The 18425-nt window shown below is 45.4% G+C and overlaps 1 protein-coding gene across 6 annotated transcripts in view; it reads right to left on the bottom strand.

The window, feature by feature from the left end:
- Positions 1-18425, bottom strand: part of Gpam (glycerol-3-phosphate acyltransferase, mitochondrial) — a 55204-nt gene that overhangs the window by 26025 nt on the left and 10754 nt on the right. For 3 of the 6 annotated variants that reach the window (XM_050145193.1, XM_050145228.1, XM_050145216.1), the window contains exons 2-4: positions 3114-3206; positions 2132-2262; positions 410-532 (exon numbers count right to left, since the gene is read on the bottom strand). In XM_050145193.1, the coding sequence (XP_050001150.1) occupies positions 410-532; positions 2132-2233 (225 nt within the window). In that variant the 5' untranslated portion in view covers positions 2234-2262; positions 3114-3206. Of the gene's footprint in view, positions 1-409; positions 533-2131; positions 2263-3113; positions 3207-3898; positions 4048-8144; positions 8216-14324; positions 14706-18425 lie in introns of those variants that run through there. The other 3 variants (XM_050145222.1, XM_050145207.1, XM_050145197.1) reach the window with 3 other exon arrangements.

Here is an 18425-nt window from a genome sequence, read left to right as displayed (position 1 = left end):
AACAGCTTAATAACTAATACGACCTTTCAAAACATAACTCTCGCCTTAGAGCAGTAGGGAAAAAGATCCTATGGTTGCTAGCTCATCCCTGCACCAAACGCTATCAGCAGCTCACCTTCCACCCAGTCAGCTCTTCTCATTTCTCAACAAAATAACAAAAACCAAGAGCATTCTTGGGGGCTAAAAGTCAGCACCTACCAGGTACTGAGCACGCCATCAACTCTATGGATGTTAACTCAAAATAAAATCTACTCTCCCTAACTGTAGATCAGCATTACTGAACAAATGAAGTAACTCCAGTTCTTTACTGGAAATGCTTGACTTGGTTCTACAGGAGTCAAATCCAGTCAGACCAAACACCAAAATCCACAAAACTGAAGCCCTCTGTGGTGAGCAGGAGCGTTCTTACCCAGCTCTGGGGCGTGCAGGAGTAGCAGCACCTTCCCACAAAGGGCCTCTTCCGACTCATGAGACTCTCCTTCCATTTTAATGTCGCAGATCTGAAGAACGTAGGTTTGAACCCACAGTCACCCTGATAAGTATAAGAGAGAAATTATGTCTAAATGGCAAGAGGCTTGTTCTCATCTTCTTGGTCTCTAAAATTAAGGTATTTCAAATAAAAGAGAAAATTATGCTGTCTCTTTGAGCAGCATAATTACATGGGCCTTGACTGTTTTTATGTAAAGTACCTTGTTCCACAGTCATTTGGGAAAAGTTTGTTAATAAGAAAAGGTTGGTTTCCTAAAACTATAGTTTGTAACAGTTGCTGCATTCTCAGTGCAGCATTACAGTCTGTGACAGTTGCTGCATGCTCAGTGCAGCATTACAGTCTGTAACAGTTGCTGCATGCTCAGTGCAGCATTAGTCTGTAACAGTTGCTGCATGCTCGATGCAGCATTACAGTCTGTAACAGTTGCTGCATGCTCGATGCAGCATTCACAGGTTTTATCACAGTTCTGGTGCTCACCAGAGGACAAATGGATAAAAACACGACATACATATTACCCAGTGGAATATTATTTAGTCACAAAAAGGATGAAACCCAAAGAAGCCTGGAGTTCATTATGTTAACAACAGCCAGGACACAAAGGCAACCACTGCCGTTCTTACACGTGTAAATTGAAAATGTTGATCTCAGAGAAGCAGAGAGTAGAACAGTAACCCAAAGTTGTAAAGGTCAAAGGAACTTGTGACCGTGGGGTGAAGAAATCAGACTACTGAATCCCTAGCTCAGCCAACGTTATGCCCTTCCAAAACACCCCCAGAGGAAAACTATGAAGGCCTGACACAGTGAGCAGTTGTTCTTATGATACTTCAGAGGAAAAAACAGTACGCTTAGTGACATTCTGTTATCGAAGCATTAGAAGGCAGAGACATGAGTCAAACCCTGTTCGAGCATGTTCAGATTTCTCCTTAACTTTGAGAGATAAAATAATAAACACTGATAAAACGATCTTAAACATAACCAAAATGCCGGGCATTGATGCTGCACACCTTTAATTACAGCACTCGGGAGGCAGAGGCAGGTGAATTTCTGTGAGTTCGAGGCCAGCCTGGTCTGCAGAGTGAGTTCCAGGAAAGCCAAGAGTACACAGAGAAACCCTGTCTCAAAACAAACAAAAATAACAACATAAATAAATAAATAAATAAATAAATAAATAAATAAATAAATAAATAAATAAAATATTGTTGTAAATTTGTGTTGAGGTATTTTAAACATTCCATGTTAATTTGAAATAGTAACCCAAGAAATGCATGCTCTTACAATTAGTTTAATAAGCAAGCTTCTTATTTTTAATGCTTTTAGAGTTTGTTTCCATTATAAAATTCATGCTTTCCCAATATAAGTTGTGGCGTGGGTACTGAAAGAAAAAGAACTTACAAGCACACCACCCAACACAACGGCCACTGTTCACGCCTCCGGGATCTGCTTTGTATGTAATGTGATCGCCATTTTGAAATTTTCCATCCAGGTTTTTTTCCCAATGAGTAGTGGTAAAAATTTTAAATTATTCTTAGACTGCTAACGGCTGAAGGAGTTCCCACAGCAGGAAGCAGGTTCTGCAATGATTAATCTCTACTTGATACAGGCACATAGTTGATGTGAACTCTTCTGAAGGTTTAAGCTTACCCAGTCCTCATTGGCATGTTTACATCGGCCAAGGCTGTACTCTGATGAACCGTGCAGGTAAGAAACGTCTATCGTGCCAAGCATCACTGAAGATTCATCCATGTCACTGTGCGCAAGGTCCAATTCATGAGCTGTAAGAAATAAGTAGTACTAAGGAAGCATCCTGAAAGTGCTCATCTCTACAGGATTCTGCTCAGTAACTGGGTATCAGATGAGCGGACAGACTACAGTGAGTGCTGTAAGTCACTGCAGAAAAACTCCAGCGTGGTCGTGGAGCGCTCGCTTATCTGGCCTGCTGTGCTTTTTATGTCTCTGTTAAACCACCCTGATTAGAGAGGAAAAGTCAACATTTGTAAACCAGTACTTCCTGAACATACAAGGATACAACGTCTGTACCCTTCAGATTCCTGAGCAACTTGTGAGAACAAACAGGTTAACACCAGCATGCAACAAATAATTATTGCGCTTTGTTAATAACTGAGCAATTCCTGAGAGGATGAAGCCATAATTTTTTATTATTTATGACTATGTATGCACATATGTGCATATGCATACGAGGACATGAGACCCCCTGGTCTAGAGTTACAGGTGGTTGGGAGGCACCTGATGCATGTGCTGAGAACCAAACTCTGCTCTTCTGAAAGACCAGCAAGCATGTGCTTAACCACTGACCATTTCTCCGACTGTAGCACAAGCTTATTTAGTGTGATATATGTTATATGTATGGGTTTAGGGTTGCTTTTTTATAATCTTTAAAAACTGTCTTATACAATTTTTAATTATTTTAGCTATGTGTTCTTTCTCACCTAGCATTAGATTCTTCTCTTAAAATGTACAGATCACCTTCGGTTAACAATGTTCTCTAAGGGGAACACTTGGACTCTGCAATCCCCACATGGATTTGTTCCAGTAACTGTTTAGCATCAAAACAGCTGCACCTGCATAAGCAACCAGCTGACACCAGAGACAGTGAGCATCGCACCTGGGGGGAAAAGTTCTGTATCATAAAAATTCGGCTCTCGGCGACGAACTTCAGGTCCAGAATGGCCACACCACAGGGGGAGCGCGCTTCTGTCTGAGAAAAGAAATGAGGAGATGAGAGGAGGAAAAGGAGGCTGTGCCAAGAAAAGTCCACGCCTTGCTTCTCCCGCCCCACAGGGTTTACCCGAGGTCAAGGAAGATTTTTTTTTTCTTACAGGACAAGGGAGAATTTAAAAAAGAAAACACGTAAATCCCAAAGGATCCAGACAGCTGTGCTGAGCAGAGCAGAATACGAAATCTGTCAGTCGGGCACAGGCAGAGGCAGTGGCCCCAATCTGGAGTTTAAAGCCCCGCCTGCAGCCCCGCGTGGGAATTCGGACAAGTTAGTTAATATTGCATTAACTTGCGTTTCCCAGCTGGAGAACGAGCAGCATCGCAGCCGGCTCGACCGGCTCGCGCTGCTGGGAGGGCAGGGGTCTCCACAGCACGCCCGGGACACTGCGAGCGCACGGCGCTCGGTCCCACGCCGCGTGGCTGCTGTCAGCGAGCGGTCCCCAGAGCTAGCTGCTCGCGGAGCGCCCTGCTGCCTCGGTTTCCCCGGGGAGTATGGGGGGGGGGGGGGTCTGAGATGACAGCCCTGCCGCTGGCTGCACTGCAGCCCGATCCCTCGGGCATTGCCGTACCCACCCTGCCCGGAGCCCGGCCCACTTCAGGGGGGGAACCCGGAGTCCGCCCGGAACACTTGCAAAGCCTCGGGCGGGCCCAGGGAGAGGGGCGTCCACGCACCTGTCCCCGCGCTCGGGCCCAGCGGCTTCCCGCAGCCGCAGCCCGCCCCGCGCTCTGCTCCACCCGCCCGGCAGCTCGCGCCTGGGCGCCCACAGCTGCCAGCGCTTCAGCTCTGCGCCTGCTGCAGCGGCGCACCGCGATGACGCCGCTGCGCGCAGCAGTGACGTCAGGAGCGGCTGGACGCCGGGCCCTGCAGAAGGTGTTTGAACGAAGGGCAGGCAGCGTGCTTACACTGAGGTTGGGGAGCAAGCCTCGTGGTTACCCTGCCCGTGGTTTCGTGCGTCGGTCGGTCCGTCTGTCAGTCTGCCACTTCCTCGTGTGACTTCAGCTGACCTGGGTGCTCCCACCAGCAGCAGACCCAGTGGTTCAGTGCATGTGGGCTGTGTGCGTTTAGGTACATAAGCATGATCTTGCCCTTTTACGAAACGTGTGAGAGTCAGCTGAATTTGTTAAGAACGTGGAGGCAAAGGTTGCAAAAGACAGCTTTGTGAAATTTCTGTGAGTGGCTGATCCTCAAAGGGGGGGAAATGAAGAATGGACAAGGTAAGGCTTGAAAGATACAAAGCCGCCAAGGCAGCAGGAGTCAGCTTTTTTCCTTTTTGAAGGATATTGCGCAAAACAGTGTATGCGGCGATTGTGCTAAATGACCGTGTGCTGACTTCTGAGGGTGTTGAGATGTACATTCCAAATGCTCTCACCACAGGAATTGCCAAGGGTTTGAAATAATGGTGTCCCGATTAGCTCGGCTTAGTTGTTTAGATTGTACTCATAATTCATAACAGCCCCTCATATATATGTGTGTGTGTGTGTATATAAGCTATTATGCATGCATTTACAATTAATACCTTTTTCAGAACCTCTTGAAGAAATTCAGGTCAAACATTACTTGACTTGAGTTATTTAAACAAAACAACACTGAGCAGGAAGAGGCTCTTTTGCAATATTTGCCAGAACTATTGACAAGGTCGATGGTTATCAAAAGCATTAGTAATTTAAAATGAAAACGATATACCACTCAACACCCCTTAAATATGAACTAGAACCTGGGAACACACATAAAACATGGTCTGTCCTTAAGTCACTGCTATTGGGTTTTGGTGGCCATCTTGCACGGTCTCATCCTAATCTTCTCAAACAAACCTTTGTGCATGAACAACCCAAAAAATCTTAGACATAGCTCCCTAGTATTGAAATTCCTGGGCCCTGAACATCAGGACTGCAACTGAGAGGCCCCTCTTTCCCCACTCTTCCCCAGCAGTTGTCCCTCCCGTGGTCCTGAGACAGCCTGTACCGCTCCTCCCAGCATCTTGTGGTCCCTAAACTCGTTCTCCAGGCCTTCCCTATTCTCTCGGGGCCTCAATTAGCACATCCTACTGTACGTCACAAAGATTAACAAGCACCAAGTGTTAGGCCCTCATCAGTGCATGTCATAATTCCATAAGGTTACAAACTCGTGATGCCAGAGCCTTGCACCCAAGTCCTAATTAACGCTCAATGCTGTGTTCTAATATGCATCGCATATTTGAAGCTGAGGCCCAAGAACAAGACTTTCTTGAACTTTCTACTTCTCTTTATAAGCCCATCTTAAGGAGCAGATACTCTTTTCTGGAAAATAACCCCAGAGATTGGAAATGGGTATTCATACAATAAGAGTATAGGTCTTCTTAAAGTCAAAGACCCTGCCTTTCTTTAGCCTCATGTGTACCTTAGCAAAACAAAACAAAACAACAACAACAAAAAAAAAACACTTCACTAAAGTTCTGGAGCACTATATATTGGCTACAAAGACTAGGATACTGGGCCTTAACAACAAACAAAACATGAAAGGAAAAAAAATAAAAAGGCCTTAGGTTGGAAAGACTGACACAGAAATTCTAAACTATAAGCCAGAGGGAAAATATGTCATACATAAAACTTAGTTATGTGGATTCTTCTTGCACAAGAGATACTGTATGTGTCAATGTGGGTCGCCATGCCAAGAAGTCCAGGTTACTTAATGGAAATTGTTTTGGAAACAGGTGACTCCCTAAGCAATCTGTTTTATCAAAGAGTGAATTACAGTAACCAGTCCAGCCAGTCAAGATGGAGCAATGTGTGAATTCACTGCCTGATGTAACATAGCAAAAGCCAAACAGACATTCACACACCAGACATCATATACCTGAGATGGACAGTCCAGGGGAGGGAAACAAATGAGCGGAGCCCCATCATTACGCTGATTTATCACCTAGAAAGAGGAGGAACTCAGAAGTGTAGGTAGACTGAGAGATCATGGCTGATGGAGCTGGTGCAGATTACCAGAGAGAAGAAAGCTATGTGGCACAGGGAGCCATGAAGGCCTGCAGACCTCAGTCCAGCTGATTCCCACACATGTCAGGAAGCTATCCACGTACAGGGAAGAAGGACACATAAGCACATGAAGAGAAGAAAGAACACTCCCTGTGGCTTGCACAAGATAGGGGATTATTCTTGTTCCTACAAGTCAGAGTTAAAAGATTCTCAGTGGTCATACAAGACTGTAAAATGCCTGATCTTCAAAGAGTGAAAACCCCATAATCCATGACATAAATGATCTCACCTCAGTAGCAGAGCAAAACTAGCCCTACAGTAAAGTCTATTATGGTCCTATTTAACAAATCTTAAAAAACCAAGCTCTACCCCCAAACCCTTGATTCAGTTGCTTAAAAAAAAAAAAGTATCTTAGAATAATGCATGAGAATACTTACAGGGAATTAAACATATTCTGTATCCTGTAACTCACAGTGAAATTCTCAGTACAGTGAAATTATTAGGTATGAAAAAGGAACAGGAAAGAGTGACGCATAGCAAAAATGAGGAAAGCGACAACTGAGAATCCTAGAGATAGTAGGTTAATTGCAAGCAGAATAGAGACATGGGAAAAAAGCCACATCTAGACTGGGAGAGAGGGTGTAGCTCAGTTGGTAGATTGCTTGCTTAGGTCACATGCATGAAGTCATGTATCCCGTACATAGAACCACCCACCAGTAGATGTGGAGACATAGATAGACTTTTAATTCCAGCACTTAGGAAATAGAGGCAGAGGACCAGAGTTCAAAATCATCCTCCACTATAAGGTGAGTTCAGTGCCTGCTGGGCTACAAGTGACCCTGTCTCAAAACAATCTAAATCTAACAGATGTTGTAAAAATCACTGAGTTTTTTTTTTAAAATATAAACGCATACACACTTGCGATGAATTAACAGCAGGTTAATTGTTACTGAAAAATAAACTGAGTTCCTTTCAAACACTGTGAGAACTGTGCAGAATGCGGCATCAAGGGACTAGAGATGACACAGCAGCAGGAACCTGAGGTGCCTGTGACTGGTGTCCACGGAGGAAAGGAGAAAAGTTCACACTGAAAGATTCATCTAGAGAAAACTCAGGCTACAGGAAATGTTACTGGTTTTCAGACAAAAAGTAAAATGCTGTAGATTGAAATATGAACCTATACAAAAGAATCAGGAGACCTTAAGAACCCCTGGATAATGTTCATAGTAAGATCTCTTTGAAGGCCGGGCGATGGTGGCAGATCTCTGTGAGTTCGAGACCAGCCTGGTCTACAGAGCTAGTTCCAGGACAGGCTCCAAAGCCACAGAGAAACCCTGTCTCGAAAAACAAAAACAAAAACAAAAAAAAAAAAAAAGAAAAAGAAAAAAAGAGAAGATCTCTTTGAAAGATAATGACTTTACAACAAAAATAAAAACAACAGACTGTGGAGTTTACAGCACGCAGAACTCACATGTATCACAACAGCAGGGAGTCCAACCCCACAAAGACGAAAGGTGACGGGACCAGAACCCAAGCTTTTCTCACACTTAAACTCTGTGTTTTCTCCAACATCTACACTGCCTATTTAATGGTCCCTCTCCAAAAGGCTCCCCTGGTGATCGACAGGAACATGAGTACATTTGTTCCACTTATTACTGATCCACTGTACACTTCTCCAAAAGAGAGCAGTATTAGCTGACTTTTCAAAATCCAGTCTTGTAGTCACTAGCCATGGCATCTCTTGATCTCAAATACAACAATTATTCTACAAAATCCTAGTCAAAGAAATCAGTTGAATGACAAAGAGGCCTAAACTTTTCTCCAGGCTGCTTCTGGGTATTGAATTATTCAGAAACTATTTACAAAGCCTCTCCTTGATGCCAGACACTCTGCTGTAAATATAGCTTTAACAGGACAATGTTGTCCCTTCTCTGGAGGGTATAGCTGGTATACTTACTCAACTCCTGTTTATTGCCCTCCAAAAGATTCAAAGCTCGGCGTTAGCCCTTTGCCTTGTGGCATCTAGCCTTCTCTTAGTTGCTCTCCCTGAGAGAGCTGCTGGTCTAACATCTATCTGTCCTTTCCCTCTGATTTTGTTCAGGGTGATCTTTTGCCAGGCTCTGAGAAAAGAATGAAACAAGGTGTCTAAGCCAATTATGATAATCTCATTCCCGAATATTGCAAGTGTTCGCTGCAGCCAAGATGGTCACGTGACTTACTTTAGGGCAGTGTGACCTAAGAGAAAAGCAACTGTGAGGATTGCCCAGCTTTGCTCTCCCAGTTAAAGGGATACAGCAGACATTGCTGCTTCCCTGCTTCCCCGAGTCTAGCTGCCTTAATTGTCAGATCAGATCCCCACCTACTTAAACTACTAGCATCTGACAGTCTGTCCCTCTCGGGCAAAGCTACATCTGCTTTGACTTTCACCGTGGGCACAGTTCTTGCTGCTCGAATGACTCAACCACATGAAAGAGTAAACAGAGAAGAGCTTTAGAAAGCTGCCTTGCTAGCCTGCAGGCTGGGGCTGGCAGTGGAGGGGGCAGATGCCATCCTTTCTTTAGAAATGACCTCAGTATTGGACCAAATTATCCAATTCATATAATTTATATATCTACACAACAATTTTTAATAGACTAACAATTTTTTTAAAATTTGTATTTAATTTTCTTCAAAAAGAAAAAAACAGAAATGACCTCAGGCCATAGGGGATTGAGCGTCCCTCACTCACTTTGAGCACATTCATAGTGCTTCAGGGACCTCACTTTCACTGAAAGTTGCTTCCTCAGGGAACGGATACGTAGATTAAGCTCCAAATAAACTCAAAGGAGGATTTCCATGTTAAGTATGGTGCTGGCTGGAAACAGCTTGACTACATGATATTTTTGGACTGATGTGCCCATCATATCCTTATTGGTTTAAATAATAACACTTCAAATCCAAACAATTCAGAGCAGAATAATGACTGGTCTGGCTCCTAGAGAATTCAGGATCCTCCAAAGTGCTACATCATGAAAAGTGGTCCCAGTCAACGGCCAGAAACCACTCACTCAGCCTCAAGCAGTATTTTCTTCTGAGTTTTGAAATGGTCAGAACAGTGGCTAGTCTCCGGTAAACTTCTAGTCTCAGGTGTCGGACATTGAGCCTCCTTTAAGAACGAGAAGACGGACAGAGGCAAACGAAAGTCCCCAATACTGAAGCCAACTGTAGCGGAAGAAAATGGCCTAGCCTAAGGTGCACAAGGCCAACGTTAATGACTGCATACGCTGAATGGGGGAAGGTCCACGTGGCAAGGCAGGTTGGCGCAACAGTTTTTCAGTGTGGCCCTCTGACCCGCCAGCAATGGTCAGAGTTTGGGGAACCCTGACCTGGCATAGCATAGTGCCGAGCTGATAGGGTGAGGGACAAGACTTACAATTCAGGAAGAAAACAAGGCAGAGACTAGGTGGACTCCAAGGCCACCAGCCACTAGCTGGGCCTCCGGGTGGTGACTTATTGTAAAAGAGAAGCTGTCTACAGGCAAGCAGGGCGAGCAGTCGGTAATAGAGAAATTAGCTAGTGTGTCTTTAAAAAGCCAAGCTAGCTCACGCTTACGGAATGAAAGCTATTTCCTCTCTGCTCAGTATACCCAGACTTAGCTGCGCCAAGCAGCTGCAGTTTGTGATAGAACACAGAAAGAACAAGAAGCTGCCTGACTGGGGTCTCTTGGCAACAAGACAAGCTCAAGAGAGCTCCACTTTCTCGCTGGAAGTTCAGCTGGATGGTGTGAGAGGAAAGTTGTCCCAAAGCGGGGGATAGGGGGCAGAATTCAGCACAGCCCGGACACTGAGAAGCAAACTGAGGGATGTAACTGTGCTTCCGAGATGAGGGCCCTCTCATCCGCTGCAGCATTCCCCTGTCTAGGTAAGGGACGGTGGTAGAAACTGAAAAGTCATCATGGTCTGGTCCTGGAGAGTGGAAAGTTTAGTGGACCTTGACAAACAGGAGTGGGAAGAAGGATGAGAGGTGACAAACAAACAGAAAAGATAAAGGAAGGACATCAGGATCCATGTCAGAACTCCTCGATGGCCTCTTTGCTCATGTTCACTCTCAGCCTTGGGAGTCGCCTCCTGTTCTATAATCACCTTTGCTTATCTATGCGCTACTCTGTCTCACCTAAATCATACGATGAGCATCACAGAACTGAGAATCCCAGGCAAACCAGAAATCCTAGTAACATTCAGAGAGCATTTCTAGGTGAAGGGTTCCACACTTGCCCACGGTGAAAATGACCTTCCTGAAAAAAGACCACAGAAAATACCTGACCAGAAGCCAAAGAAACATTCCAAAGCCCAGAGGGACGACAGCTGGAGATCTGAACCAAGGCCAGTGAGACTAAGGAAGAACGAAGTTGCAGAGGAGGAGTAGAAGAAAGTCAGAACCAGAGTGAGCAAGGTGTTGTAAGCTGCAGCTCTTTGAAAACTTTAAATTGTGACACTTGATACGGATGTCGTGGTGGAGTCTGCATCTCCCTCGCCTTGTTAGATTAGGTAAGAGCTGATAGACAGGTCTAACGCTGTGAGCAGTCTGGAAGGAGGAGTGGGCAGTGGCTCTGCAGCTCTGATGTCCCCAGGGGCCTACCTGGGGCACATTAGCAGTGCAAGAGCTGGTGGGCAGAACAGCCACTCTGTAATGTCCCTCTCTCCAGGACTTGCTACATGCCGAGCACAGTCCTGAGCACATTGTAGCCACTGTGTCAGGCTGACCTCTCAGCCTCAGAGCAGCTAGGAAAACACAGTCCATGCCAGAGAGCTCGAGAAGGGCACTTTCACACAGAGAACCACTTAGAAGGATCCCGAGATTGCTGTGTGAGGCAACCCACATTAGCAGGAACACAAATCACTATGTCCCCAAAGCCTGGAGAGACGCTCAACTAGAACACAGGAAGCAGGCTGCCAAGAGGCGTCCAAACCACAGAGCCACCACCCAGCAAGAGGACCAGAGCCTGCCTTTCCCTCTCTCGGCAATTTAAACACTGTCTGGCCTTCCTATGAGCAAAATACTAGCTGCAGGGAAGCCTGACCCATCATTTCCTCAATGAGGAAGAGCATGGGGGGGGGGGGGTGGCAGGGGGAAGGAGAAAGAATCTGCTATTCAAAATTAAAATGGGGGAGCCTGTCCTTCCCACAGCCACACAGGCTAGGAACTACTTACACATCTACTTCCAGAGAGGGAAACTGAGGCACAGAGGGAAGGTCAGGTCAAGTGAATGTTGTTAAGTGGCGGGACCCCGCGCGAACTTTGATGTCTGGCTCTAGAACACATGGCCATAAATCTTACATAGTCTGGTAACTAGGGCTGGGATGTGTTGTCCTTAGCCTGAGAAAACAGATTCTTCTGTGAGGACCCTCAGCCTGAACAGTGCAGAGCGTTGGCACACACACACGCACACGCGCATGCACACACCCTTATAGCAGAAAGTCTGAACGTTCTGTGAGGGATGTGGAGACAAAGAGCCTCCTTCCCCTACTGGATGTGCCCCTGCTTTACCCCTCTCTGACCCCCAATTCACCCACCTGGGTTGTTGATTCTCTAATGTTCGCTTAGTCTTTGTATTATTTGAGAATGGAAATAATGTATACAAAATCATTAGCACAGCGTGAACCATGGGTGGGATTTCCTCAATGGCAGCCATCATTATACCGAGTAAAGATGTGCTGTGGATATAACCATAATTCTTTGAGAGTTCTGGTCTCCAAAGATCTATGGTGGAAAACCCTGCACTTGGGAATCGTATTCCTTGTGGAATTCTCAGGGCCATAAATGAGAATCCTGTCTCTTGAGCTTGGATTCCAACAAAGATTTTTCTCCAAAATTCCAAAGTTCACATAAATCTTTCAAGTTTGTTTTCTGGCAAGAATGCCTCTAGGTCAGTCAGGATAAGCTGAGTTATACTGCAGCAACAAGTGACTCCAAGTGCTAAAATAACAGAGGTTAATATAAGCCGATTCTGCATGTATATTGGCAAATGGTTCTTACAAGGGCTGAGCTCATGAAGATCACTGGGTGAGCCAAGCAGAAGGAAATTATGTGTTGACAGGCACCTCACTGATTGCCAAGACTAGGGAAAGATGACCTTGTCTCTGCATCTACATATCAGCCTATTCATATTTTACTAGCTATAGTAATCCCACCAAGCATGTGGGGAGAGAAAGGAACAGCCCAATTGATCTCCAGAACAATCAGTGGCAATTCTGTTTGGGCTGATTAAGGCAAAGGCCTTAATCTGGGGTGAAGAAATTGAGGAGCTCTAAGGAGCCAGTGTTGCACATGCCAGCACGCAGGTGTGCCCTCACCTTTGCTCAGAACCAGGTCATTGCACCTCTTAAGACGGCGCTTGGTTTAGGAAAAATGGTTCCTAAGTATTGTTAAGACTGTGTCTCTGAAACTTGCCATTTGTCCTTGAAAGATACTAGGTAAGCTTTCTGGTGAATGTAAGATGCTGACAGAAATGGAGACTAGGCACCTGGTCTCAGAAGGTGCCTAGGAGAACAGAATACCTCCAAATAATCTTTTCAACTCCTGCTTGAGTTCGGAGTTTAAGGAGCAAGTTGAAGCTGAGTATAAGGAAAACCCCCTTCCATTGACGCAAAAAGCCACACCCTCCTGAATTCGTTTCTACCACTGAATACACTTCTCTCCACGTCTTCTGCTGGCTCAAGGTTCTCCTCGGTTCCACCCCATACACTCTACTTATCAGACCTGGGACACAGGCAACATTTTAGACTTCTTCCTAGAACCACCCAACACGAAGCCCCATCTGTGCTCTCTCCTGAGTTACCCAGAATACATCACTCATCTCTTTCTCTCTCCTCCTACTCTAGCCTAACCCGAGCCACCATCGCATATCTGGGAGGCAGAGCAGCTTGCTGCTGGGGTCCCCATGTCTAATCCTGCCACCCTTTGCCTTTTCAAGCAGCCTCTTCTCACATCATCCAAAACAAACATTTAAAAAGACAACACAGGCCATGTCGAAAACTTATCCCTATTCCAACTCACTAAAATGTATTCAAATGTCTTAAATATATTCTCTATTCTGTGTCAAAGTTTGCCTTAATCAAGGTCCCTATCCTCATTTTCTTCTCATCATTTATCTGAATTTAGCTGCTTTGGCCTTTAGCGCTAGTGTGAAGGAGAAATGGTTCCACAGTCTTGGGCATCTGAACACTCTGTCCCCAGTCGGTGGCATCGTTGTGGGTGCTTTAGCTGTCATGGCCTTGCTGGAGGAAGCTCATCTCATGTGGAAGCCTTACACCACCTCCAGTTCACTCATTTACCCTCGTGCCTGTGGCTGAGGACGTGAGCTCTCAGCTTCCTGCTCTGGCTGCCAGCCCACCACGATGAATCCTATCTCTCTGGAATCAGAAGAAACCCAAATTAACCTTTTCTTCCCTAAGTTGCCTCCACACCCCAGCAACATCTTGGTCAGAGTTATGGAAGCAATGTAAGTAGAGTAATGTAATGAGAGTAGGTGCTGGATCCCAGAAGTGAGCAAGTACACAAGGTGAGGGGCCGGAGGCCATGGACTAGAACAGTGGTTCTCAACCTTCCTAATGCTGTGACCCTTTAATACAGTTCCTCCTGTTGTGGTGACCCCAACCATTATATTATTTTCATTGCTACTTCATAACAACAGTTTTGCTACTGTTGTGAATCATAATGTAAATATTTTTTGCCAAAAGGGTCTCAACCCACAAGTTGAGAACCACTGGATGAGAATGTCAGCAATGAACAAAAGCTGAGTTGAGGATGGGAGCTAAACACACTTAGGTCCAATAATTACAAAAAGACTCTTTAAGTATTTAAAGGAAGAACTAGAAGTGGCCAGAGATGATCTTATCACTATCCTTCTCTCCGTATCAGAAGGTCAGAACTACTTTGGATGTTTTCTGTTTCTGATGAGTTCAAAGAAAACTAGGACTTCAATCATTAAGTCTGAGAGTAAGATCAACCAAATTTAATCAACACTTTTTTCTAATGTACTTCTGAGAAAATTTGGTTTTATTACTTTCAAAAACAGAGAAAAGTTCAAAGCCTTTCTTTTGGGAAACTTGGGCATTAGAAACATGCTCTATGCAAATGTCTTTGATTTTTAACTTACCAATTTCCCAAAGAAAAGGTTTCCAAAGTAGAGTCAGTCATCAAACAACTGCCACTCAAGGTGAAGAATGTGTGCATCTCATCACGCAAATCAGACACAAAGGAAAATGTAAATATCATCAGGTCTAGTCTTGCTGCCGCCCATCATGTAAGAGAGTCATCTCCGAACGCAGAAGCAGATCCTGGGGATGGGTTTTCCTTTATCCAAAGTTGTAGGTACACTGAGGTTTGGTTCCCTCTCCGGTCGCTCTTGTCACCCCACCACTTGCTGGATCACAAAGCCAGCTAGTCACTCGGGACAAGAATACGTCCACCTCATTGCACACTGATTTCTGTCTGTGATACGGTGTGCCCCCACTTAGCAGCAACACTGCAGTTACTGCATCCAAGGCTCTCCGCAGTTCTGCTCCCAGGCCTCTGCTACACTCCCCTGAGTCACGTGTAAATGACACACAAGAATCGTAGAATTCTCAGGAACTTCAGTCAACGGGTAGGTGAATAGATGTCACTGCGAGTGAGGTTGGTTTTTCTCTAGGTCATATACAAGTGAAGTCCTTAGCGTAGCCCATCTAAATCTGTAGTTCACTTGCTCATTAACTATTGCACAAATACAGTCTAAACCAACAATTAATGATTGTCTAACGCCTCAGCAATTGATCAAACACAGGAATGAGTGGAATTTCAGCCTCTCAGAGGTAAGACTCACTAGATTCCTAGCTCCACAGAACTGGGACAAGCCCATGAACACTGTGTGAATTTTAAGTAATGGTAATATACCTAAAATAAAATCGCCTATGTAGCTAATTAACCTCATGTATTTAACCAGAGTGACTCTTCGGCAGATTGTAATTAAGCCGAACAATCAACTGCTTGACCTCAACATGTGACTGGCAAACTTTATTACTCTACAACCATGGTGGCACATACATGTATCCTGTTATTAATTAGGATTACAGCAAGGCATAGCTGCTGCTCAGACATGTCCAAAAGTATAATTATTCTGAACTCATACTTAAGCCTGACCAACCACATATCAGTATTTTGTGAAGGAATGTTAATGTCAATGCAGTTGTGCAATTTGTTTTTAATTCTGTCATCATCTGTCTATCATCTGTCTATCGTATAACTGCCAATCTCCCCTCCCTCACTCTCTCACTTACTCCCCTTTTTGCATCTGTAAAGCAAAGCTTATAATAATACTAATTTATACTTGTAAGGGCTTAGAGTTAAAATATGGTATGTATATAATCCAAACACTCATGAGGCTGAAGCAGGAGAATTACTAACTGTGAGGCCATTCTGAGCTACATAACAAGACCTTGTCTCAAAAATCCAAGAAAAAAACATAGGTCTCTGAGACAGGCCCTGATATATAATAGATACTGTATTGTACCTTTAAGAGAACTAGAAAATTGATCCAGGAATCAGGCCCAGTTGCTTTCCGGGATGGTAATTGAGATGGGGGTATTTGAGAAGTACAATATTTAGATATTTAGAAGTAGGGCCTTAGCAAAGTGAGTAGGGTTATATAAGGCAACAAGAGGGAGAGCCCACCCTTGGATCCTGGCAGCTTTTTAAGACGCAGGAAGGGATCATAGGTACACACATAGCCTCCATGTTTCTTGCCATGTGACAGCACAGGAGGCTGCCAGCAAGGATGCCATGACCTTATGTGGTCCCTTAACCTTACACCTCCAGAACTTTGAATGACATTAGACCTCTTTTCTTCATTAAATTAGCCTGCCTTGAGTACTTCGTTATAGTGACAAAAAACAGATCATCCATACGTCAGTAAAGAGTCATTCTGAGGGTGGTGAAGATGATGGAGAAGAAGACAAGATAAAGAAGAGGAGACATTAACTAAATCAGAAGGTAGGGATTGCGATCAAATGTGAATCGTCCCCCACAGGGTTCCAGCTGGTGGTGCTTTGAAGAATGTTCTGGAACTAGTGGCACCTAGGGCCTAGCTGTTAAATGTAAGCCATGGGAGAGGCCTTCAGATGTTTAGCCCAGCTTCATTCCACCACTGAGATTTCCACTTCCTGATGCACCGAGTTGTCAAGGAGCTGAGCCACCAGTCAGATACCACACCTTCCCTAGGGTGAAGGGCACCCTCCGCAGGCACCCTCCGGAGGCACCCTCCGCAGCTGTGAGCCAGGACGGAGCAGCCCCTGTCTCTGTGAACTGCTTCTGTCAGACATTCTGTCCCGGCAACAATAAAAGCTCACGGTCCCTTCCAGGCAGAGTGTACAGTTGCTCTCTGTGACTCTGGCTACTGCGGGGCTATTATTAGCGGTTGTGGGGCAGCTGGGGTAACTGACGGTATCTGACGCTTTCTTTAAACCTCATACAGGTAAAATATTATCAAGTAGGCCCTTCACGCCTGTTCTGCGATTCAGACAAAATAGAAATGCTAATTTGGGGAACCAGAGCCATGAATGCTTATCTGGTGGTCTTCTGTTGCGGGGAAACTATTGGAAGCTTTAAGATTACGTTAACTGATAAGTCCCTTAAGTGCTCTACCTGGAGAAGCACTAAGATTCCTGATAAAGAGCGATTTCAAAGAGTTGCTGGCTTGTCCTAAAGATTTGTCAGATGAGTTAGGGCACTGTATGGAGAAAAGCCCCAGGAGATGGCTGAGCTGGGGGGGGGGGGCGGGCTTGTGAGGCCCCATGCTCATTCTGGCTCCAGCGGTGACTCTTGCCAGCATCAAGGAGGAATAGACTTCCTACAAAGGACGCCACAGGGCTGCTTTCACTCAGTCCCGTCTCTGGCTCAGATTTTCCTGATTCTGAGCGGTACCCCTTCCCCAGGGCACAGGCTCTCACCTGCTTCTACCCCTGTCTGTCATCCCTTACCTGCCCCCTTGCCACTCTCCCCTCCCTCAGTGCCACCCTTCTTCTGGAGCCAGCCTACGCTCGTCTGGCTTAGAACTCTGTGAGTCTGGCTGCCCCTGCCAGGATCATGCCTCTGCGAGTATTCGTATTGCTGATTCATTCTTATTTTTAGCTCTTAGCTCCACTTGCACTTTCTGTCCCAGGCTTGTCATCTTATTCGATGTCATTCTGCTTTATTTTCACCACTTGCCACTGTCTAAAATTAACCTGTTCTTTTCCCTTGCTTGCTTCCAGCAGAATGCAAGCTCAGGGAGGGCAGATGCTGATAGGTAGTAGCTGCTGTGTGGAAGGATGAGCTGTCTTGCATGCTCACACTCGCTCGACGTCTGAGTGAATGCCCCTCTGAGCTACCACTTACTGAGACTTACTTGGTGCCAGGCACGTGGTGTAGATTTCCATAAAGACAGTCGCACTCAATCCGCCCGTATTTATCATCCCCATTGAGTAGATGCCAGACCCATAGAGGGACTGTGCATCTTCCCCAATGTCACCGCTAACAAGAAACCGAAGCCCCATTTGAACTCCAGCATGACTGAGCCCAGCACTAATACTTTAGGTTAGGAGTCAGTACATTCTTTTTTAATGAACCACATAGTCAATATTCTGGGCTTTTCTAACCATATGATCTTCATGTCAACTGCTCAATCCTGCCGTGTGAAAGAGGCCACAGAAAATACAGAAGCAAATCAATGGGGCTTTGTGCCAGCACAACTTTATTTACCAAGCAGGTGGCGGGCAGGGATTGGCCCATGGGCTACAACTAACCTTTCCTTTTTGAAGCCCTCATTCTATGTCTAGCTGAACTAGGGAACTCAAGGTGTGCTGGACAGCTAGTCTAGCTGAATTGGGGAGTTCAAAGTGTGCTGGACAGCCAGTCTAGCTGAACTGGGGAGTTCAATGTGTGCTGGACAGCCAGTCTAGCTGAATTGGGGAGTTCCAGGTGTGCTGGACAGCTAGTCTAGCTGACTTGGGGAGCTCAGGGTGTGCTGGACAGCCAGTCTAGCTGAAAAGATTTAGTGGGAGAACCTTGTCTCAGACAACAAGGTGAAGAATAATAGAGAAAACACCCAACCTCAACATTTAGCTTCCACTCAGCTATGCATGTGCTCCTGCACATACACATGAACACAGAGACTACACACACACAGAGAGAGAGAGAGAGAGAGAGAGAGAGAGAGAGAGAGAGAGAGAGAGAGAGAGAGAGA

Source organism: Alexandromys fortis, unplaced genomic scaffold (assembly GCF_014885135.2).
Source record: "Alexandromys fortis isolate MF-2015 unplaced genomic scaffold, M_Fortis_MF-2015_v1.1 scaffold_16, whole genome shotgun sequence".
NCBI classification, from domain to species: Eukaryota; Metazoa; Chordata; class Mammalia; order Rodentia; family Cricetidae; genus Alexandromys; species Alexandromys fortis.
The sequence above is the reverse complement of the archived record's forward strand: the minus strand, read 5'-3'. Positions and strand labels throughout refer to the sequence as shown.